General features: G+C 53.2%; 1 protein-coding gene across 5 annotated transcripts in view; it reads right to left on the reverse strand.

Moving 5' to 3' along the window:
- Positions 1-3,070: 3,070 nt before the first annotated feature.
- IGF2BP2 (insulin like growth factor 2 mRNA binding protein 2) overlaps positions 3,071-24,157 on the reverse strand; it is a 98,090-nt gene continuing 77,003 nt past the window's right edge. For 2 of the 5 annotated variants that reach the window (XM_005308638.4, XM_042853461.2), the window contains exons 11-16: positions 23,286-23,354; positions 17,698-17,814; positions 10,069-10,143; positions 8,525-8,656; positions 7,441-7,554; positions 3,071-4,828 (exon numbers count right to left, since the gene is read on the reverse strand). In XM_005308638.4, coding sequence (XP_005308695.1) covers positions 4,733-4,828; positions 7,441-7,554; positions 8,525-8,656; positions 10,069-10,143; positions 17,698-17,814; positions 23,286-23,354 — 603 coding nt within the window. In that variant the 3' untranslated portion in view covers positions 3,071-4,732. The remainder of the gene's footprint in view (positions 4,829-7,440; positions 7,555-8,524; positions 8,657-10,068; positions 10,144-17,697; positions 17,815-23,285; positions 23,355-24,157) is intronic. The other 3 variants (XM_005308639.4, XM_042853460.2, XM_065556194.1) reach the window with 3 other exon arrangements.

Raw genomic sequence — 24,157 nt, forward strand, 5'->3', positions numbered from 1 at the left:
GGCCAAGAAAGGCCCAGGATCTCTGGAAACCGAGATGGCTGCTTTGTGGGAGGGGAAGAGAGCCTTGCTGCTGGTGGAAGAGTTTAACTTTGCCATGAGTTGCTCTTCTCTACATTGGAGCCTGGGCTGCTGGTTTATTTGTGTCTCATCCCTCTTCTTTTCTGAGCCCATTTCCTCCTCCGCTAGAGAAAAAATGAAAGGAAGAGCAGTGCATTATCTGTCATAGGGAGGGTACCTGTATATGTATTGCCCCTCAGTGGTCCAGCAAGGGCACCCACTCAGGTTTCTGGCTCCCTTGGCTCTCACCTCTCCTGGGCGGAGATACACCTCTCTGCTCCCTTCTGACTGGGGTACTTCCAGGCTGTACAGTTCCCTGGTCAGCAGCTGCCAGGCCTCAGTCTGTTTGTTGCGGGTATTTTAAGTATGTCGTAGGCAGGGCGGGGCTTCTGTGACGTTTTGTTTATTGCCCATGACATGTATGTGACTTTTACTAAAAAACACCCAGACAAAAACCTTACTCTTACTGCTTGTCATTATGACATAGGCTCGAGGGCAGGTCACAGCCCAAGCTGCTTGGGCACTGCCTCCCCGCTGGTGGCCGGGGGCTAGCACAGGTGCAGCGGATGCAGGCTGGTGGCAGACACAGCTGTCCAGGAGTTGCTTATATCTTGAGGCCACTAGGCTGTGTGAATGAGTCTCGGCTGCCCTGGTTTTGGTCAGACACACACCTCGATGCCATTGCTGTCTGGCTCAACAGCAGGAAGTTTTGAATGCTGCAGCAGCTCGCTTCCAAACTGTCTGGGAATGGGTGCAGCTTCAGGGACCAGAACACCAGCAGGCGCCTGAAAGAAGAGAATGGCAGGGGCGGAGGACAGAAATGAACAAAGTGAGGGAGGGGAGATGGGGGGCACCCTGGAATGAGGGGGCAGGGGAGAGGGATGGGGGGCACACAGAGTCCCCTTGCATGGGGGGGGGGGAGGAGAGGGTTTAGACTGGGCTGGGCATAGAGGGAGAATGGGGGACCCTGGGATGGGGGAAATGGAACTGGGGTGCACAGAACTAAGCCTTGGCAGAGACAGGTGTCTACAGGTCAGTGATTACTGTCTGTCCCTCGTGCAGTACCGGGGCAGCAGACAGTGGTGCTGGGATGTTGGGTGATCCTGTATCATCAGGCAGCGGTGCCTAGGAGACTGTCTGGGTGATAGGGATCTGTGCTAAGGTGATCTTAGGTGGGAGGCTGGCTGGTACCAGGAGCGTGAGGACCAGTGCCTCGATTCCAGCAATCTGTGCCTGGGGGAAGGAGAGCGAGTGCCAGGGACCTGGACCTTCTAGCCAGCGACCGAGGTTGCAGGGCCAGTGTCCTAGGCTTGTGTCTGGCATGGCATTTGCGGTGCTGGCAGGCCTACCAGGTTTTTGGCTGCTTGGACAGTCTGGGGTGATGAAGATCCCCATCGGAGCTAGAATCCTCCACCACTCCCAGGAGTTGGAGGAGGATCCCTGGCTGGACCAGGGGGGTCTGTCTGTAGCAGTATTTCCCTATATCTCTGGGGCAGGCATGTGGCCTGAACCAGGTCCTTTGCCTAGCACCCCCCTTCCCCTCCTTGGGTGGAGCCAGGGAACCCTTTCCTTTGGTTGCTTCTTGGGCACAGGTGAGGGGAAACAGTGCTGGCAGGATGCCGGTGCTGGCAGGGCACTGATGCCGAGGTGCTAGGAGAGGAGTTCTGGTGGGAGGGCTTGGAGGTTGCGCTGTGCACGGTGTCGATCAGGAGGGCTTTCAAGCACATGTCCCTCTCCTTTTGGGATGAAATTTTTTTTAAATCTGCACTTGTCCTTTTATATGGGATTCCCCCAAGCTCTTCAAACAGCTGCTGTGGTGGGCCTGTTGCATGAGGAACAGGCCTTGATGCCCTGCTCCAGGGCGAAGCCCCAGCTGGGACTCTTACCACTAAACTTACAATTAAATTGGCTCACTAAGTACCTAAAAACTATATACAAAGGGAATAACAATTGGCTGTTAAGAACTGCTAATGCTTTTGGGATGCAAGACAAAGAGCGCTGACTAACTGTCACAGATGTATGGCTGGTGGTGCCTAATATACTGCTGCATGGCCTATCAGCGGGTGCCCCTGCTGACCCCACAGCTACTGCTAAGGCAAAAATCTCCAACTGCACGTGGGTGTGCACACACCTAGAATGGAAGTGACATGAGCAAGCAGTTGAAGACAAATGAGGGGTTCAGGGTGCAGAGGGGGCTCTGGGGTGGGGATGAGGGGTTTGAACTACAGGAGGGGACTCAGGGCTGGGGCCAAGGGGTTCAAAGTGCAGGAGGGGATTAAGAGCTGGAGCAGGGGATTGGGTGTGGACTCTGGCTAGGGGGTGTGAGCTCTGGGGCCAGGGATGATGGTTTGGGGGTGCGGGAGGAAGCTCAGGGCTGGGGATGAGTGGTTTGGGGCAGGATGTGGGAGGTGCAGGCTCTGGTGTGGGGCTGGGGATCTTGGGGGGCAAGAGGGGGTTCAGAGTGCAGGATGGAGTTTGGGTGCTGGAGTGGGCTGGGGAGCGGATGCAGGCTCCAGCTGGGCAGTGCTTACCTTTGGCAGCTCCAGGAAGCGGCCAGCATGTCTGGCTCCTAGGCAGGAGCAGGGGGCTCTGTGCGCTCCCCCTACAGCGCCCATTGGCTGCAGTTCCTGGCTAATGGGAGCTGAGGAGCCAGCGCTCCAGGCGGGGGCAGCACATGGAGCCCCTGTGGCTGCCCCTGTGAGCCAGGCATGCCAGGAGCTGCACGGTGCCAGGGCAGGCAGGCAGCCTACCTTACTCCCTGATGGTCTAATTGCTTTGGGGCAGCCACCAATTTCTCCCACTCTTATATCCCCTCTGAGTAATGTTGCCATGTCCCCTCTTTTGGGGCTATTCACTGCCTTACACCGCTCCTGGTGGACCCAATGGTGGTCTGGCCATGGCTCTAGGGCGCGACTAGGGCCTTTTATAGCCCACCCACTACCCACCCTTCAGCCAAGCTTGCAGCCCTAGTCAATTCCATGACATTAAATGAAAATAAATACCAAGATGAGGCTCTTGTTAGCTGGATATATTTCTTTTTTTCACAGAACACTGTTTGCAGTAGAGGAAACTGGCATTGCAGTCTGTTGGTACAATGGTATGTTCACGTAAACCAGTACATGGTCATCCTTTAGCGTAGAAAACTCTAATGGCGTGTGCCCTATCAAAACTCAGGAGTTCTACTTCAATCCTTTCTCTCTCGGGTTGTCTTTTTGTCAGTTTGTTTCTAAGAACATTTTCAAGGTTTCTCCAAAGGAAAGGCCATCGGCTCTCAGCTAGCAGAAAGATAATACAGAGCTGTCGTTGCACACGCGGGACGGCACCTTCTCCCGCTGGGCAGCTGACTTGGTCTAGATTTTTTTCCAACTCATTTTTATTAAAAAAATAAAAAAATGCTCCAACTATCAGTTTTACAAGGCATACAAAATCTCTAAAAGGGAAACACGAGGGCAAGGTGCTGAGGTACGAAAACACCTGAGGTAGTTTTTTTTTTTTTTCCTCTTCTTTAAAAAGAAAAAAAAATTGCAATTTCCATGCCCTGGGCCAACAACATCTTGTAAGTTATTTGTGTCTCCCCTCCCCCCATTTAAAAAATAAAAAGAAAGAAAGAAAAGCCCCTTCCCCCATCCTGATGCAGTGTCCTCCCCCCACAGGGGCTGAAGCTTCTGCGTGGCTGGGGGCGCTGAGGTTTCTTGTTTTTCTTTCTTTCTTTTTTTGCAAAAATGCTAGTACAAGTACCATGGTGGCTGGGTTGGGTGATAATCAAAGTGGAAGTTGTGGCTGGGTGTTTCTTGTGTTTGTTTTCGGTGGTGTGTTACTTAGAGCACAGCTGATGTGGTGGTGGAGAGAGAGAGAGAGAGAAAGTGAGAGGGAGGGAATAGGACAGGATGCAAAAACCAGTGTGGAATCTGTGAAGCAAAGAGAAACAGGTATGTGAGCTGGACAGAGATATATAGAGAGATTCCTCTTCTAAGAGACGGTATCCCTTGTGTTGGCACAGACAGACAATCCAAACGCTGCTCTTCCTAAAGCCTTTACGGAAATTGCCACTTTTTACCCTCTTTTAATTTTGCTGCTGGCAGTATCTTCAGTCTATTGTATATTAGATATCCAAGTGGACTCATTTCTTTCCTTAGAGGTCTAAAAAAAGCCTGCTTTTTCGTAAAACAAAAAGCCCCAAAAACAAGTAAAAAATAAAAAAATTACTTTTTTTTTTCAAAAAAGAAAAATCGGTTAGTTTCGTTACAGATATATTAATTCTAAAATATATTAATGCTGCGAGTGCCACCTCATGCACTGCAGCCCATGCACTGTAAAAATCTTCTCATCTAGTATGTGCACACGTGCACAAAGAGTGGGTCCTAAAGAGCTGTCAGTGGGTTGTTTGCCCCATCTCCGCCTATGTTAGTCCAACTAAAGGGATAGCGTCGTGCTAGTAAATAGAGGAACATGGAGGCTGTGGCCTGGAAGAGTCTGCAGAGCCCCTGCTGTGTGGCATCGTCAGTGTGAGTGGGTTGGAACCCTCCCCCTCCCCACTGTGAGTTCTCTGCACAGCCCAGCCGTGGGCAGACGTTTATGCCTCAGGAGGGTCTTTGGTTGGCTCCCCGATCTGGCGCTCTGGCAGGTGTTGGAAGGGCTACATTCATCGGTTGTTGCTGGCTGGTGTGTCGGAGCCTCACTTGCTGCGCTGTAGGGAAGGAGCTCCCTGAACATGTTTCTGCTCCTGCTGCTTCACCTGCTGTACGATTTCCCTGATCTTGCGCTGTGCAGTCTGCAGGCAAAGCGAGAGAGAGAGAGAAACAGCTGCAGAGATGGGCCAGGCAGGGTGGGACCCAGTGGCCCAGTGCACCGCCCCCACCTGGTGCAGAGAGAGTCAGGCCTGGGGTTGTGTTGGGGCACACACAGCGAGTTTGCAAACAGCCTTGGCCTGCAATGCTGCCCAGGGCGTGGGGTTTTCAATTGTGCTCAGTGCTGGGCTGGCTGGGGCTGAATTTCCATTCCTCAGTGCCCTGGCTCAGCTGTACGAAGCAAAGCCTTGTGTGCTGGTCATGCCGTCACTTCCACACTGTGACGGTGGTGCCTGCCCCTCACACTGCCTACCCATGCCCTGTATGTCATGGCTCTTGCAGTGATAAAGCCTGGCATGGCCTCGCCTACAGCAGAGCATGGTTCTACTGGGCCTGGCGCGTCAGCCACTGCACAGCTGCTAAAACCTGACTCCCTATGACCCCATAATTTGAAATTCCTGTGGGTAACCCCAGAACTTGACAGTACTGCAGTCAGCCATCTGGTGTGTCCAGCCACCACTATCTGAAAACCAAATGCCACAGAGCTAGGACTAATCTTAGCGCTGAAGGGCAAGGCCGTGCAGCTGCCTGTTTGTGGTTTGCTAATCAGAATGGGAGGAAAGGGCAGAGAGTCAATGCACCATGAGAACGGGAAGCATGTTTGGAGAATTGACCTTGGTTAGGTGCCCCTGACACACATGTTTTATTGTTGTTATGACTGGAAATACTAGAAATGTTTTGATGATGAGAAATAATGAATAGTTTGCTGAAATTAGGGGTTACTATGGTGACCTACCAGGAGTCACTATGGGTTATGTGCTTTGTTTAAGTTAGCTATAAAAGTTTAAGCAAAAGGATACATTTTGAAGCAGCCTGAGGAACCTTTCCTTTGGGCAAGGAGCTGGCACCTAAATTCCCCAGCAGCTGGGTGGAAGGAGGGCACCTGAAAGGCTGGTAGCTGATTCCTGAAAACCATTCCAGACTTTGGGTAAATATAGATGTTTGGGATGCGCTAACCCTGCTGCTACACTACAGTATACGTGTGTATGTATGTGTGCTTAAGAGCTAATAAAAAGTAGTTTTAGGTAAAAGCTCTCTTGTTTGTACCAATCATTTATCAGATGGAGAAGCTGTATCCGCACTGATTTATTCCTGACACCACCTAGAGAGAAGCAGTTAAGTTACCACTGCAAGGAGTTCTGAAAACCCTGTGTAATAAATACCCCCCCTCTTCTATCCTGGGTTATCCTGTGATGTGTGGCCAGGTGAGCAGGACTAAGGAGATGCTCTATTTAGCCTTTAGGGAAGACTCTAATGGCTGCCATTAGCCTAGAGACAGTCAATACAGGCTGGATGCTGCCTGTGGCGATGACCAGGCAGGTTCTCTCCCCCTTTGCTCTTGCAGCACAAAGAGGCCACAAACTGGGCAGCGGCAGGCACTTGTGGGCGCTCATCAGGCCCCTTATGTTTGAAAATCTCGGTCTTAGTCCATAGTTTATAACCAACAAAATCATATACCAGCACGTTCCACCCTTGTCAGCTTGGGCACACTCACTGTTGTGCTACAGAACAGGCTCTCGCCAACCATGGGGCTGGAACATTCTAGAACAGTGGTTCTCAAACTATTGTACTGGTGACCCCTTTCACATAGCAAGCCTCTGAGTGCAACCCCCCTTATAAATTAAAAACACTTGTTTATATATTTAACACCATTATAAATGCTGGAGGCCAAGTGGGGTTTGGGGGTGGAGGCTGACAGCTCACAACCCCCCCTATAATAACCTCATGACCCCATGAGGGGTCCTGACCCCCAGTTTGAGAACCCCTGTTCTAGAAGGATCAGGGAAATAACCACCCCCTAGCCCTGAGCTCTCCAGGTAGACAGATACAGACACAGATCTGTATCAAACTACCATTGACAGAATGGCTCCAGTCAGTGGTTGGACCTGTAAGACCCCAGCCGTCACCTGGGGATGGTGTGAGGGGTAGACTTCTTTTGGGGGGGGAGGAGGGGGCGGAGAGGGAGGAAGGAAATTAAATGCAAAATCATACCCAGATGCAATGTGACTGAGGCAAATTTAAGCAAACTAACAGTCAGGCAACAGAAAGGTTCAGGTGATTACAACTCTGACCTCTTTGCTCATGGGTTAGGTTGTGAAATGTGTGTACACTGATATCCACAGTGGGACTGATCCAGTTTGCCTTGACATCAGTGCCCAAGTTCCTATTGACTCCAATGGGAACAGGGTGAGAGCTGATGTTTGCAATGTGGGAAAGTTAACAATATTAGAATGGTAACAATCATTTACAAATGAACTGCTTCAGTATTACATGAATAGAGCTGGTTACACATATAGGAAATCAAGTGACTCTGATGTGTGGTACGTACACTTTAAATCTAGGGACAACATACCCAAATGCACGTACTGAAATGGTTTTGTACTTATGGGAAACCAGGCCTCACACCCTTGTATCAGAACCAAGAAGGCAGGATTTGTATAGATAATACAGATTTTGTCCCTGATGTGAAGGGGCGAACAGATTTCCCTTCTGCCACAAAATACTTTGGAAATTGAAAAATATTCATGCCCTATACCTGACTGGCAAAGAAATGCCCAATGATTTTAACGACAACTTCCTCATTCTCATCAGGAGTTTGGTCACGGGGGACAATGACTTCTGCACTGGTTAAGTTCTGCAGTTCATTCACCTGTAGCAAGAGAAGTTTTAACAACAGTCTGTGTGCATTGTTAACCACTCCAGCTACTGCACCTACCCCCAAGCCAATGCTGGGTTTTCCTCAAAGCCCAGCCAGCAGCAGGACAGCCAGCAGGGGTGTTCTGCTCCTCCTGTGTGTCTGCTCCAGCGGGCTACTCGGGGTGTGGAAGAGATGGGCTAGGGCTGTGGTCAATGGATCCAGCACTCTATGGATCCTGGACGGGCTGCACCATGCGGACAGACTGGAAGCTCTCTGTCTCCCTCCTTAGCACCTCTACGCAAAGCATGTTTACCGGGGCTTTGTTCACTGGAGACTGGACTCTAGACTGTTACCCATAGGCAGAGTCCAACCAGCCGACTGGAGGGATCTCTCCACTCTTCCCACACGCCTTTGTGCCTTGCTAGGCTTCTCAGATCAGCAGCGGTATGAGCTCAGCTCTGCTTACCAAGTTGTACCAGTGCCCAGCGCCCAGCAATTCCAATACCCTCCCCCTAAGGAATCAGGCCATCCCCAAAAGTGGCTGAAGGATGGGTAGCTAATGGCTCTGCAGTGCCTCCAGCTGGCCAATAAGTACAGGGAAGGACTCAGTGAGACACAGTTTTGGCTCAGGCATCAGCAGGACTGGCGCCAGAGGGGGTGATGCCAATCCAACCCAGCAGAGACTCTCCTGCCAGGCTGCTGGTGCAGTTCACTGGGAAAGACCCAATAGCACAGGACCGCGGGCCATGTCTGCTGCGGGATCAGAGCTGTTTGTATTACTGAAGGCCCTGAAGTGACCCCAGCTGCTTTGCTGGGTGTGTGTGCAGGGGCATCCTGTCCCATGTGGTTTTCTCTCCATGCTGGGCGGCTATAAAAGAACTACAGAACAATTAGCAAACAAAGCCAAAGGAATTTCAGCTCCACGACTCCCCCGTCTCCTGGGTCTGGCTGGGGCAGACCGCCGTGCTGCTGGCTGACGTACCGTTTTGCCACCTTTGCCTATCACGCGTCCAGCTGCAGAGGAAGGCACCTTGATGTGGGCTTCAAGCTTCACTTCTTCTTTGGGATTAAAGAAGTTTTCTTCCTTCAGTTTGCCAAATATCCGGCCCTGGGCCTGGAGAGGAAGAAGATCCCATGGTGAATTCCAGGCTCAAGCTCTGTATTTCTGTGCACATGGGGCAGGAAAGGGAGAACTGGACTGGGCCACAGCGAGGGAGAAGAGTGGTCTATGGGCTAAACCACCGGACTGGGAGGCAAGGTGAGTTCTTGGCTACCTCAGCCCCCCTGGGGGGCCAAGGCCAGGGTTCAGAGGTGACCCGCATGCAGCAGCTCCCAGTTAAGCATCTTGCTGAAGTGGTCAGATTTTCAAATGCTCTTAGTGTCCAGTGACTCTGGATCAGGCCCCTATCCTGGGTACTGAGCACGCTGGGACATCTGGCCCTTCGCCTTCTGGAGCTCAGCTCCCTGCCTGCACAATGGGAACACCACCACTCCCTGGGGCTGCCTTGTCTGTGCAGCACCTCGCGCTCCGGGGCTCCGTCTGGGCAGCACTTCACGCGCCGGAGCCCTGCGCTCCTGAAATCCTACATGACCAGTTCTGTACCATGGGCCCAGAGGGCATCGTGAAGGCCAGAGGAGGATACTGGGATCCCGAGGCAGGACTGTTGGCAGTCTCCTTCTAGTAAGTGCAGAGTGGAAGCGGGGGATCGAGGCAGCGTTGCCCCCTGCTGATAGCCCCACTGCCTTGTGCCAAATGCAAATGTTACTAGCCCAGTAGGTCTGTAGCTCTTGTGAGTGCAGAGGATACAGCTCTGGGGTGTGCTCTGCCCCTGTTCCTTTCAAGGAGATGTTGACACAGAAGCATAATGACAACATGACACCCATGAACATGGTTAACTGTCTGAGGGTTGATGCTTTTGCAGTGACACTCAGCTGCTCTGGAATTGTAGGGAGAGCCCGAGACTGCAGGCTGAACCCCAATCTGTCCCTATAATGCTGAGCTTTGGCTGCCTGCTGGGCAGCAGCGCCCTCTCCTGGCTGTAAAAGGGTCATGCAGCCCCTCTTCTGGGTGGCCGTCTGCAGGCAGGGGGCCTCCACCCCAGGCCGGGAGCACATCTGGGCAGTTAGCTCTCTTCATGCATGGAGCCTGCATGGACGGGACAGAGCAGGCTGCCTCATTAGCAAAGCCAGGCAAGGCATTGTGCCTGTGGCACCCTGCCAGCCCTCCCCTCCTCCCACTCCTCTGGGGCACAAACAGCCTCTTGGATAGGTGTGAGGACGCGCTGCAGCAGAGCCCCCAAACAGCACGGCCCTCCCACTGGCAAGGGGGAGGAGATGCTATCCCTTTGCACAGGATCAGGCCCGTCAGTCTGCTCTCTCCCCTCCCTGCTAACCTGGAGTCCTCAGAGCTACTCTTTAAAGCATGTGTTTGCTCTGGCTTCTCCAGGGCTGAGCATCAGGGGGCTTCGAATCTGTACAGTGTCCCAAAACCCCTGCTTCGCTCCGCCCTACCCGCTTCCCACTGACCTTAAACTGGGCTTCCGGGGGCCCGGTGATGATGACCATCCTCTCGCTGGCATCTGGACCCTCTGCTGGTGCGATCTACGAGCCACAGAGAGGCAAGTGATTAGCAGCAACATGAGCCTGGCACTCTCTCCCCAGGCCCCCCGCACCTGACCCTGGGTCTGCCCCCCCATCGGAGCACTCAGACTCAGCGTGTCATGGGGAGCTCAGCCAGATCTCGGGCAGGCGTCAGAGCGTTCAGGGTATTTCATGTTCTTTAATGGATGCAGAGTGGAATTTGCTCGGTCTACAAAAAACCTGATTTCACACTAGAGTAGTTCAGCACTGGAGCTGGCTGGGAAACGAGGATTTTCCCCAGGAAAAGTTTAGACAAAAATGAATTCCCACTCCTTTTCATCAGCATTTCCCTTTGAATTTCTGAGGGTTTTCAGCAAAAGGGGACATTGCTTGCAAACATTTCTGTTGTGCTGACAGGCCCATTCAGCTGGCTTGACAAACTCTGCCGAGATCTGAGCATTTGGATGCTGTGCAGAAGGGCTTGCAGACATGCCCAGCTTGCTAGATCTCTGCCTGCATGTTGCTGAAAAAATAACACAGGCTCTGAACATGCAATTGGCTGCGCTGGACTGGGCCCAGCCCTGTGCCGAGTCCTGCACAAACAGGGAGAAGTGCGGTCACAGTGCCCCTGATGACAGAGGCACCTGGAGGCTTGAGGGGGTCAGCTGCAAAGTGTGATAGCAGATGCTAGCGGGCAGCATGCCTTTATCTAGACCCCACCGACTTCAGGGGAGCAGCACTGAGGGTCTGTTCTGTGGAAATGGGATCAGACAGGCCCAACACGAGAGTCCAGCAGCAATTTGCCATGGCACTCACACTGCCTTCACATGGGAAGAGTTAAACACTGATTCATGCCTGGAGACTAGCGTTACATTCACCCTGACTCAGGAATGACACACCGGCTGACCCATGTTGCGGTGGCCTGGAACCCAGCCCCCAAGTGGTTGTGTGTCTGTCTGCATCACTGAGTCACTGCCCATGAGTATCGGCTGCTCCCTATGGCAAGCTGCCTTCCTTGGACCCAGCCACATTCCCCTGAGGGGGTGGTGTGTGTGGGAAGGGGGCACTGTTGTGGGGAGATATTCGGTCTTCGCGTGTCAAAAGCCATGTGAACAGACGTGGCTCAGCAGCCGGGGGCTCAGCCTGCCCCTTGCTATGGGCTCCCCCAAAACCCAAGGGGAGGAGCTGTGTCCCCGGTTACAGTGGAATGGGAGCTGCCGATGGTGTCTATGTTCAGTATACGCTGGCTCAGCCCAGAGAAGGGAGTGTTCGGTTTTCCTAGGGGAATGTACGAAGAGAAGCAGGTCACCCCTGTCTTCACTCCACAGGTCAGTCTGGTGATCAGCACCTGGGTCTGAGCACCTGGGTGAGCCCAGCCTGGGTGTGGGCACCCCCACGGCAAAGCTCTCCCCCAGCACTCTGTCCCTCTCCTCCTGTATTCCGCGCATCAGCCAGGAGTGACGCTGGAGGCGGGGTAAGCTGAACAAATGGAACCTTATTAAATCCTGTGCACTGCTCTGTCCACGTGGCTGCGTTGCGTCCAGCCCAGCTCCCTGCACTGCCTGGCTTGCTAGTGTCCCCTCCGTTACAGTCCCTCCAGGGGGCATGGGCCCAATGACTCCGGTCCCACTGGTCATGGTCCATCTTCCCAATTTTACAGACATTGTGATACAGCCTGACACCCAGCTCTGGCCCCAGGTCCCTCAGCCAGAAGCTCCTAGCATAGAGCCAAGCTGGGCTTGTCTTTACCCAGACTCAGCTGGTCACAGGCTCTGGAACACACTTCGGTCTCCTCAGCAGGCAACTGCACCAGAAGCGACCTAGCTCTATCTTCCTGTCACCTCTCTCCAAGCCCAGCAAACTGTCTCTGGAGTCTCCTCCATCCCTGAGAGGTCGGCCTCTGCATGGTTCTGTCCCTCCATTCAGGGAGGATCTCTGTATCGCTGTGGGGTCTCTCTGGGTGCTGTCTGCTGGCTCCCAAGTGTCTCCTCTTCCTTCGGTCACTAGTCCCTCCTGCGCAGTCACCTTGTGTGATCTGTGTGCCACTCCACCTCTTACCTCTCCTTGCTAGCACCTGCTTTCTCTGCTTCTTGGCCATCTCCTCTCACAGCACCTCCATTCTTCTGGCAGCAACAGCTCTCGCTTTACTTGTAGCAGAGTTTTGGTCCTTCACCCCACTATTTCCTTGGTCTGGACTGTTTGGCACCCCTGTGCGCCAAAAATACTAACAAAGAAGAAGAGGAGGAGGAAGAGGAAACAGCTTTGTGTAACAGTCTCTTAGCTGTTTTCATGGCTGATTCCACCTTTCTATTACTCTGGGGGTATGCTCCATCTGAATAGCGCTGCTTTTCCTTGAAGGTAAATACGTCTGCTCCCACCTTTTCCCACGGGTAGGCTGGCAGCTCACATGGAACAGAGTCTCCTTCTGCTGGCGGCTATCACGTGACAGGCAAGTGTCACGTCCTTCTATCCATGGGCAGAGTTGTGTATCCATTCACAGCTAGTAAATACACTCTCAAGCCGGGCTCAGACAGCTGTCAATGCCCAGGCATGAGGTGTGTATTTTTTGCCTGACATCCATCCTTACTGTGGCAAGGACAACAGTTCTCTGTCCTCAAAATATGATTCTGACCTACACTCTCAGTTCATCTTTCATTTGAAAATTTGGTTCTGCTCCTACCAGAAGTTGGCTTTCGTCTTCTGGCCTCCCTGGTTGGATGTATTTTTCTGCAGCCTCTTTGGGAGACAGCTCTCCTGCCTGGTAGTACTTCAGGGCGGGGGCATCCATTATCGTTTGTTTCAGTGTGTCCAATGCTTGCTGTTGGGGACCTGCCCAGTCCCACTCAATATCCTGCCTCAGGAGCTGTTGTATGGGTTCCACCACTGCAGCCAGAATTTGGACAGAACATTTTGTCATTCCTACAAACCGTTGTAGCCCTTTCCCACCCACTGGAGCATGCCTTGAGCTTGTTGGGATCTGCTTTCAGTGCCCTTGCTGTGAGCTGATGTCCAGCGTATGGAACCTCATGCTGTTTGAGTGGCTTCTTTTCTGAGTTGAGTTTTATGTTTTTGTCCCAGCATCATTGTAGAAAAGCCTGTTGTTTTCTGTCATTCTCTTGTTCAGTTTCTGTATTGTTGCTCTCTTCACCTACAATGAGGATATCTGCATTTATTTTCACCCCAGGCAGTCCTTCCAGCACTTGGGTGAGTCTTCTCTGGAACACATCTGGTGCTGGGCTTATGCCCATGCAAAGGTTGTCAGCCAGTTTATTTGCCAAAACCCATTCCTTACATCAGAGACCATAAAGATTCGCCATTGGAGAGTTCTAGCAAGATGGCATCAATGGTGGGCAGTGGATAGTGTCATCTTTTCAATCCCTGGTTCAGTGGCTTTGGGTCTATCCAGATGTGTAATTTGCCTGATGGCTTCTGTACACCTCCATGCTGCTTACCGAGGCTATGCCGGCCTCTGCATGTGCTATGATACCCCTACTCTGCGGACTGTTGAGCTCCTTGTGTCCTGGATTACACAGTGCTACCAGAGCTGTCCTTTGTGCTAAGCGCATAGGTTCCACAGTGGGGTCTATTTCCAGGAACAGCTTTTCTGCTAGGCCCCCGTTGCCCTGGAAAACATCCCCATATGCTTTTGCCATTGCCTCCATCATCCATGGGACTCCTCCTTTTTCTTCTTGCTCTGCAGCTGTGAAATTCTGACGCTGCCCTCGGTCACATCCAGGGCTTGTACAGGTGTATGCCCCAAGAGGGGTCTGTGGTGCTTGCCATCTGCCACCACAAACTTCAGCTGGCCCCGGCTGTTGTTTTCCAGGCTTGTTACTATGAGGTGACATATTTTTCTATGGGCTGCATTGTGCTCTCATTATTATTACATTTTAGATTGCACCTGCTCTTTCTAATGGGTGTGTGAGTCCAATTCACCCTGAGGAATCACATTCCAGGAGGCCCCACTCTTCAGCTGAAATTGCACAAGGTGTTTCCTTGTTAACATTGCTGCATGCACGAAGGTTGGTACTGTCTCTTCCTGCTTTCCTGTCCCACCAGCCTGAGCCCAATATGCCCATCTTGTACAAGTCTGACAATCTTTGGGGACCTTTGTCTGCTTTGCCCACACTGGTTCAGTTTGTCTTGTTCCTTGTAGTGCTATCCTAGCGCAGAGCCCATCTCTACCTGCTCATGCCTTCTCTCTTGGTAAATTCATCTCACAGAGCCCTGGCCACCTGCTCGCCTTTGCTGTTGTCTCATTGTACGTACTTCTGGGGCTGTTGTGCCTCCTAGGGCTGTCATCCTTTCTCTTGCAGCTTCCATTGCACGTCCCATGTGTAAGCATCTGTCAAGTCTGAGATCGCATTCCTGGAGCAGCCGTTCCCGCAGGCGGGATCCCAAGTGCTGCATTGTCCTGTCCTGAATCAGGGAGTCTGACAAGTCCCCAGAATCACATGTGGCAGCCAGTGTGCGTAAGGCAGTAGCATAGGGGGCCATCCCCTTCCCTTAGGATGGGTCTCTAGTCACTCTGCAGTTCTGCATTGGGGAGCAATAGGTCGCTGCTGTCAGCAGCAGCTTGAGGCCATGGTGAGCTTCAGTGTGGTGCCGACCTCTCTGCTCTGTTCCCTAGTATGGTAAAGTAGCAGTTTCATTTTCTTGCTGTGGTCATCCTCCTGCTTGGCCAGGTCTGTGCACAGCTCAGCTCCTCCTTTCCCCGGGTCCATCGCTGAGCTAGGTTTGTGTCTGCACAATCCAGGGCTGGGGGTGTCGGTCCGAGTGCCACGGCTCACGCTGCCAGCTGCTGTGCTGGAGAGAACTCATCGCTCCGGTGTTGCCACCGTGTTTCATTTGCAAAGAGTGAGGTTGGAGGCGGGTAAGCTGAACCCTTTATTAAACCTTGTGCACTGCTCTGTCCACATGGCCGTGTTGCTTCCAGCCCAGCTCCCCGCACTGCCTGTTCTGCTGGTGTCCCGTCACTAATAGTCCCTCCAGGGAATATGGGTGCTCTGACTCCAGTGTGTCTGGAGACACTCCCTATGGGTCTTTGTGCGGAGACTCTAGGATTAATTCCCAGGCAATTGTGATGAATGCAGACGAACTTGTCTGTTCCTTTTTTGGGGGGGAGGGGGCAGAAAGGGGGGATTGTGGGAAGGGATTGGAGGCCTATCAGCACTTGAGTGATTTAGACTGTGTCTTCACTACAAAGCGGGAAGGTTCCAGCCTGAGCTAAAGTGGAGGCGGCCCTACCTAACCCCTGGGTCAGCTAGCCTGGACTTAAAGCACCTCCAGACCCAGGGCAAAGGTTACTGTGTGTGGTAGGGAGCCTGATTTAACTGTGCAGTGACGACAGACCCTCAAGTACTAAACTGGTGCTCAGCACTCTCTAGATAGCTGCCATGCATATTCCATGCCACCCCATGAAGCACTGCACAGTGGGCAGAGAACACTGCTCTGAGAGCATGGATGGGGGTGCTCCACAGGTCACCCCCCCCAACGTAGGGTTCAGTAGGAGCATGGGAAGTGGATGGAAAGCAACTAAGAACATAAGAATGGCCATACTGGGTCAAACCAATGGTCCATTTAGCCCAGTATCCTGTCTTCTGACAGTGGCCAATGCCAGGTGCCCCAGAAGGAATGAACAGAACAGGTAATCATCAAGTGATCCATCCCATCGCCCATTCCCAGCTTTTGGCAAACAGAGGCTAGGGACACCATCCCTGCCCATCCTGGCTAATAGCCATTGATGGACCTATCCTCCATGAACTTATCTACTTCTTTTTTGAACCCTGTCATCCTCTTGGCCTTCACAACATCCTCTGGCAAAGAGTTCCATAGGTTGACTGTGATTTGTGTGAAGAAATACTTCTTTTTGTTTGTTTTAAACCTGCTACCTATTAGTTTCATTTGGTGGCCCCTAGTTCTTGTGTTATGAGAAGGAGTAAATAACACTTCCTTATTTACTTTCTCCACACCAGTCATGATTTTATAGCCCTCTATCATATTCCCTCTTAGTCATCTCTTTTCCAAGCTGAAAAGTCACAGTCTTATTAATTGCTTCTCATATGGAAGCTGTTCCATACCCCTAATAATTTTTGTTGCCTTTTTGTGTACCTTTTCCAATTCCAATATATCTTTTCTGAGATAAGAAAAACTAAGAAAAAAAGGGATGGAGAGATGTCCTCCAAAAGTAGGGAGTAGAGGTGCTGTGCTGCCCCCCATTTTATTTGTGGGGGTGTCCTGCTGGCTCTTCCACGGGTGCACTTTCACCATGAAAAATGTACTGGGTTGTACCCTATCCTTCTGCTGCAGCCTTGTGACAGGCAAAAATAAATGATTCCTGGTGAGCGAGTGGAGGAGTCCTTCACACCAGGAAAGGGGACTCCCTGTCTCCCGTTACAGTGATTCAACCACGGTAAGCTATTTTATCTTCCAAGTGACCCTGCTTTTTCTAAAGGATCTGAGGGGGCTTGACCTGTGAGTCAGAGCTCTAGAGCGGTCTTGGGCTGTGTCGAGCATTAAATATCCCTGTCCATTCAGCTTTCCTGATGGTTTTATAACTGCACTAGAAAGCACATGGGGGCTATTCCATTAGAGAAGTATTTGTGTTCGCAGCTTTCTTGTTCAATCAGAAACACACACTGCACACAGGACGCCACTCTGAGGGGTTCACACTGGCGTGCTTTTCCCCAAAGCTCCTTAGCTCCCGGACACTGGTCAGATTGAACTCTGGTTTCTCCCCAAGCGGCTCCAGTAAAACAAGGACTGGATCGATGGGGAAGGAAGCGGCACTGAAGAGACAGGCGTCAATGGTAGCATGTGTGTGTCACCCCTGGTGTGGGTTAGTATGTCTAGTGGTTAGAGTAGGACTGGGAAGCAGGAGATCCTGGCCTCGTCACCAGTGGCCTTACTCAAATCACTTCAAACTTCTGGCCAACAATTTAAAACGGGGGGAATCAAATTAGGCAGCTAGGTCCATACTGTCACAGTGGCTCAGTACCTGCAGCTCCTGTCACCTTCAGTGGGGACTGGCTGAAAATGAAGCCATTCTGACAAATGTCTCATTTTGAAGCGGTCAGGTTTGAATACTGCATTTCTGCCCCTCCATTTCCCTAGTGGTGTGGTGGGGACCATCTCATTCACCCACTGGGGGCCAGCAGCGCTGGTACAATGGCCACCTGCGAGTAGTCAGGTAATCACCATTGCGGCGGTATTCCCCACATCAGAAGAGCTGTACAGGTTTCAGCACCACCCCCTGGAGCTCACGGAAGCTGAGAGATTTGGGGATGGCAGACGCTCTGGAGTGACATCCCCCTGCTGGCTCACGAGAGGATGTCGCCATCAACAGACATGATGCATGAGCGGAGAGATCAGAGCTCTCAGGGGACAGAGATGAAGAAAAGAAGCATTTGGCACCAAAGCCTGAAATGGATTTAGGTGCCTGACTGCTGGGGTTCTGAGCCCCAGCCTGTCAAGGTACCGATTCCTTTCTCCATGTCAGCTTGGCAGTTGGCTGGCAGACACCCGAGAGGAGGAGGAGGGTGGGGATGAAGGCAGCCAGCTAGGCTCTTTGCTTACCTTGATAGAGGCGCCAGCAAATCTCGCCAGCTGTTTAATGTGTTGGCCTTTCTTCCCAATGATGGCACCCACTGCCTGCGTCGGGATGAATAAATTCACAACCTCCTGTGCCGGCAACTGAGAGGAGAGAGACAAACACAGAGATCTCAGTCGGAACCCGGCCTGCCTGATGCCTTCCCAGCCGCTTGCCAGGCAGGGCAGGGCGTCATTTCACGGTTCTTGGACGCAAGCAATCGGGGTACAGCTGATTTGCCCCCTGCGGGAGAAATGAAATCTGTAAAGCTGAGCATGTCTAAAATGCCCATGAAACCATGCTCTTCTCCTACGACGGGGGTAGGAGGGTTTCTCTTATTATTATGCATTTCACTGCTTATGAAGACCTAGATATTTGAAATGTCACACCCCAGGAAGGCATCTAAATATCTGAACAGGCATTTGAGTTTTCAGATGATGCGTAAACAAGTGGGCACACAGAGTGGCATGCAAGAGATGTGATCTGTGTGTGGCACAGTGCAGCGAGCGACAGGGCAGGAGAGAGAAGCGCGGAGGCAGCTGCGATGCACACGTATGTGGACAGCTTCCATGTGCTCTGACCCGCACAGCCCAGAAAAATGAGATTCCTAGGCTGGAAAGCTGGACAGGCCCAGCCCGAGCACCTGCACAGAACAGAACAGAGCCCCTTCCCCAGGGACTCCAGTGGGTGTGAACTAGAGACTATCTCCTAGAAAATGCTAGTCTTGATTTTAACATAGGAACGAGGACAGCTAGACTGATCTCGTGACGTAGCAAAGAGAGGCTGGGGTGGGGGATCAGGACACCAGGCTCCTCCTTGATCCATCACAGAGCTGCCACGGGTAAGAGGCCAGCCCCTGGGTAAGACGCTAGGGCCCCCGGGATCTAAATGTCTTTAATTCTGGCTTTGAGAAAGGGTCTCCGCTCCCCTGCTGTGCTGCCAGGCAGGGCTTTGCTGAAAGACCTGGACGAAGGCCAGCGCTAATGCTGTACCAAAGCTGGGTCCCGTCCCCTCACCAGCACCAGGCTAAAAAATTTTGGGGCCTTGTGCACTACAATAATTGGGGGCCCCCTTTTCCTTGCCCTGGGGGTGGGAGGCACGGGGTGTGTCGGAGAGTGAGCCTACCCCACGTTCACTGCACCATGGCTCCCCGCTCTGGCCATCGGCTCTCACCCCAGCACGCAGGCAGGCCACCCCCACCCACTGCGTGGCTCTGGGTTGGATTTTGTGTGTCCAGCAGCTAGTCCTGGCTCCGGTGCAGTGCCCAGCGGCAGAGCAGTAACTGTCCCCATGTGAGAATATGATGGGCAGTGCTGGTGGAAGGTCTAGGAGAGCCATTTCCATAAACCATCATCCGAAGCACTGCGGTGTATGCCTGCGGAGCTAGCTGATGGCAGCCAAGCATATTCTGAGCATCGCTTAAATGAACCCCCTTGCTTTTCACACAGGCTGACTGAATCAGGGCTCATTTGGGAGGCTGAGCCTGACTGCCCTGAGCACACCTCTGTCACTCTGCAAACCCCCGAGAAATGCTAAAGCCCCCAGAACGCAGTGTGATGGCTAGAAACCTAGGCCGATTCCCGGATACGATCATGCAGGAAATGCTGGGGTGTTGCTACGACTGGTCATGGAAACATGCGTCTCTGGACACATAGCCCTTCCCTCTTCTGAAAGCCCTGTGATGCACCTGCATTCTCAGACTAGCTGACACAAGTGATGTGAATACAGAGACCGCTGTGATCTACCCCCCGCCCCCAATTCCATGTCACACCACACTCATTCCCAGGGCAGCCAGGGGGCCACACACACACACACACAGAGTGGGTGAGCATGGATGCACACATCACAGCCCTGCTGGATTTGCGGGGGAGGGGGACACCACCTTGCTCAGCAGGCTTTACCAGTGCCCCCTCTGCTGCTCTGGCTTAGAAGACTCTTGAAGATGCAGTGTCCTCAAGTACATGTGCATCCCAGCGCTCAGAGGAGGACGGGTTGGAGGAAGGGCAGTGTTGCCAGCTCCTGTGATTTTGGCATGGTGGTGAGGGAAATCTTAGCCTGCTACAAGCACAGCAGCCCCTGCCCTGGTGATGAAGGGCTTTGATCTCCAGAGCTGGCAATTGCTGTTTCAAAAAGCAAAAATCACCTCTCTGAAGCAGAAGCCACACCCACAGCTTTGGCCGTGGTTTCTATGCACACATAGCAATGTGGCCTCCCCCTCTGACTGCAGCTCCCACCAGCCAATGGTTTTATGACCTTATGCGGGGGCCACTCCACATCCACCAAGGCCAGGCAACTGGCCCCTTTTCGGAAATCCCTAGTTAGTGCTGACATGTTCAGCACAGAATCTGGAGCACACTTAATAGACCTGCCAGTTCTTAATCCAAACTTCCCTAGGATCCTCAAGATCCATCTAGTAGCACGCGGCCGCCCCAGGCCTGTGAACGTTCTCTCCTGGTGGCTTCTTGGCTTTTACCATCTGCATTTCCCATCTCGGCTGCTTCATGCAACATTTCGATTTGGTAAAACCAACAATCCGATCGTGCCATGTTTAAAAGGTTCAACAATCCAACCCACCACTGAGCGTTTCTCAAAGCCTCCTCCCCTAAGTGCTAGAAAGAAGTTGCCAGAGGATGGGTCCACTGTGTGTGTCTCTGACTGGCTAAAACCCCATAATCATCATTAAACACTGCCAGTGTGGTGAAAGAGGGAGGGAAAAGAAGGCCCCCAGGTAGGGCTTACAGCAGATTTAGAGGCCATTTCTGCTGTCCTGGTAGCTCAGATGCCCCTGGTAAAAGCAAGTACTATTTGAGGCTGCTCAACACAGTTTTGACTCTGGGTAGGGCTGGGAGTTTATATGGGTCTAGTGAAAGCGCTAGGACCCCTAATACAGATGCAGTTGTACTGGCACAGAACCGACATGCAGAGCAGCCCCTGGCGCGTGCTGCAGGAAGACACCGAGTAGGTGCCAGTCCTGGTCTCCTCATCCAAGGGGCTGCACCCATCATTCACTCCAAGGCCCATTCCAAACCCAGCACCAATGGACACTGGCCCTTCTTCAGAGGGCTGATGGGGCTGTGGGAGTGAAGCGTCAGGCTCCTCTCTGGGGAAATACTGACTCTTGGTCTTTTCCCGACTTAGCCAGGGCTCAGCACAGGACCCCAGGTCACACTCCTTTCCTCCCAGGATGTGCATGTGGCTCTACCCCCAATGGGCACAAACCCCCACAACTTCTCCCCCAGGTGAACAGCCTGGCCCAGAGGGGTGTGTCCATTATCTAGCACCTCGCCTGGGGCAGCTCCCAGCCCGGGGTTCTGCCCCCCGGAAAGGGCACAGGCACAAAGACGGCAGCAGCAACAAGCTGTCCAGGAGAGCTGCCGTAGCAGCTCCCACATGCAGCGGAGGAACAGAGAAACAACCGGTGGCCACGGCCATGTGCAAATGTGCGCTTGGAGCCTGGAGCATGCGACAGCTTTACAACCTCCCCAGGCATCAGCTGGCTCAGGTGATGGAAGTACCCAGCCCGCTCTGTGGGGGCCATGCCTGATTCCAGCCCAGGCTGGTAGCATTAGGGGCCTACATGAACTGAGTGGGTGGGCTTGGTCCACCTCTCACTGTGCGTGCGTGCGTGTGTGTGCGCGTGCGTGTGGCTGTGTCCCAGCCTGGAGCCAAGCAGGGAAAGGGCCAGTGCTAGCAGGTGGGGTTGAGGTGCTCAGGGCGCTGTGTAGAGAGGCTGGCACTGTGCCAGGGCAGTAGATGAAGGGGCAGTGGCATCTCCAGACAGACGGTCCAACAGGGTAAATCGTGAGGCAATGGCAGGGCGTTTTCAGGGAGTCGCTCATCTCTGGCTTGTCTGTAAAGGCTGCAAGGCCTTCACGGAGCCCTAGGCCAGTGGTTCCCATGAGGAGAACACACACTTCCTTAGATACAGATCTAAAAGTCACTATCATTGAACAAAAAAACTTCAGAAACAGACTTCAAAGAGAAACAGTAGAACTAAAATTCATTTGCAAATTTAACACCATTAATCTGGGCTTGAATAGGGACAGGTCGTGGCTGGCTCATTACAGGAGAGGAAGCAGCTTTTCCTCTCCTGGAATTGACACCTCCTCATCTATTATTGGGAGTGGACTACATCCACCCTGATTGAATTGGCCCTGTCAACACTGGTTCTCCACTTGTGAAGTAACTCCCTGCTCTCCATGTGTCAGTATATAATGCCTGCATCTGTAACTTTCACTCTATGCATCTGAAGAAGTGAGGATTTTACCCACGAAAGCTTATGCCCAAATAAATCTGTTAGTCTTTAAGGTGCTACCAGACTCCTTGTTGTTTTTGTACATACAGACTAACATGGCTACTCCTGATACTTGCCTTAGCCAGAGGTTGGGGCTCTTGCCGGGGATCTCTTGGCTTGAGGCAGACGGTGCCTCCTCCTGAGGCTTTGTCCTGCAGCCCAATATACAGGCAGAGGCGGATTCAGCCCCCGTCTGTGTTCCAGCCCTGGCTGGCCAGATCTCCGAACTGCTAGCTCCATACTCATCCTGGGACCGGGCTAGCGCTGGGGAAGGGGCTCAGGGTCAGGGACAGCCTGGCAATGAACCACTCTCAGGGGCAAAGCCCAGGAGCATAAGCCCAAACCCACGCTCCGCACTGGGGCAGATTCTCGGGGAGGCCAGCACTACAGACCCTGCTCCGGAGGGGACCCCAGGGCTGCAAAAGGTGGGGTGGGGGGAGGAGCCACCAGGGCTCCCCACCCATGAGTCTCCTGTGGAGGATCTCAGCTGGAATTGCCTTGCTGCCCACATGTGCAGAGCAGCAACACCAGGGACCCAGTGCTCTCCTTGCGGCTCTCTGCATGCTTGTCAGGAGCACCTGGTGCAGCACTGCATCAGCCATCCCTCCCTTGCAGCAGCCGTACCCGCATGACCCTTTCAGGGAAAGGGCCCCCAGCACTCTGCACCCCGGCACAGGGAAGGTGCTGCCATGTGTCCTTGACTTGCCCTTTAAAAGGCTCAGTTCATCACCCCCTTTCCCCACTGAGCACACATGGGGAGACAGTAAATACACCATGGGCCACCTGGTAGGAGTGGGACTGAGGGGAATTCTCGGGGGCTAAAGGAAAACCACAGCCCCTGCTGCTTCCTCCTGGCAGCTGGGTTTAAAGCCCAGGGGCTCGGGTTTGTAACGACACCACGTCATGTGCAGTGAGAGCGCACTGCCAAGCCTCTGGGTGCCGAGAACTGGAACAGCTCTGGCACCAAGGCCTGTGGAGACACAGGAGAGGTGCCCAGGCCATGCTGTGCTGCGGGGGAGCCCTGCACGGGCGCCGATGTGCTGGCTTGTGCAGAGGGGAGCGGGAACGCACTCTGAAGAGGACTCAATGTTTCCCTGCAGGCGTCTGGATTCCACAGCCTCATTTCCAGCGGCCGCGTCACTGCCGCCGGTTGCCAGGAGGGCACTGACCTGGCACGCTCGCTGCAATGGCAGAGCAGCACCGGACAGAATCACAGCCAAGAGAGGAACGCGGCAGCCAAGCAGGGCGAGCGGTGCCAGCACGGGCAGAGTGGGCACTTACAGAGTGCTGCTGTGGGAAGGCGCCAATGGGGGAGGCTCCGTACAGACCCGAGAGGTATGCCGAGGGGCTCTACGGCAGGAAAGAAAACACAGTCAGTGCAGGTTCCCAGACAGCACGGTCCATACACACCGCGCCTGTGCTACGTCCGGGGGCTGGCTGCTGGGGATCTACCCCCAGCACCTCGCAGCGTGCATGTACACCGACTTCCCTGCGTCCCCTGCCATTGCGCATGCCGTACTTCCTAACACAGGGGGCCCGAGACAGACTGAGAACCAGGCCTGAGGAACAACCAAAAACCCTGCCGGGGCCCCAGCAGAAATGTTGGCCCCTCCCCCAGGCAAATCAAAGCTCTGGGGCTGATGTAAACGAGCCCAGCTCCACTGAAACTGATGGAGATGGCCATGCAAACCTGGAGCATATCCTGACAACCCCCTGGAGGACCCCCATTCACAGCATGGCTGTGGCTGGTTTCTGGAGCTCTTTAGCCCTCAGAGGCTCACCCAATGGTACGCTGGGGAGGGTGCTCCCCAGTGACGCTAGAATCGCTGTACACTGCTCTACAGGGAGCTCTCTCGCATTCCTGCTAGCACAATAGTTCCAGGAAAATACACTAGTCAGCCACACCTGGCGTATGACAGCGTCCCCCTGGGGAGAGCCAGGCACCACAGGAGGGGTCCCAAGGCTGGAGCCTTGTTGTGAAGTGGAGAACGAGACAAGAGAGAGAGAGAGAACAGCCAGGGTTGTGCAGGGGCTGGCACCCGGAGTCTGCAGGGTGCTGCCCCATGAACACACCATGACAGCGCTCCCGGTATGAGGGATGTACGTGGGGGTAACTGATAAGGGCCTGACCCTGCTCCCATTGAGCTCAGTGG

The sequence above is a fragment of the Chrysemys picta genome, chromosome 9 (assembly GCF_011386835.1).
Source record: "Chrysemys picta bellii isolate R12L10 chromosome 9, ASM1138683v2, whole genome shotgun sequence".
In the NCBI taxonomy this organism is placed as follows: domain Eukaryota; kingdom Metazoa; phylum Chordata; order Testudines; family Emydidae; genus Chrysemys; species Chrysemys picta.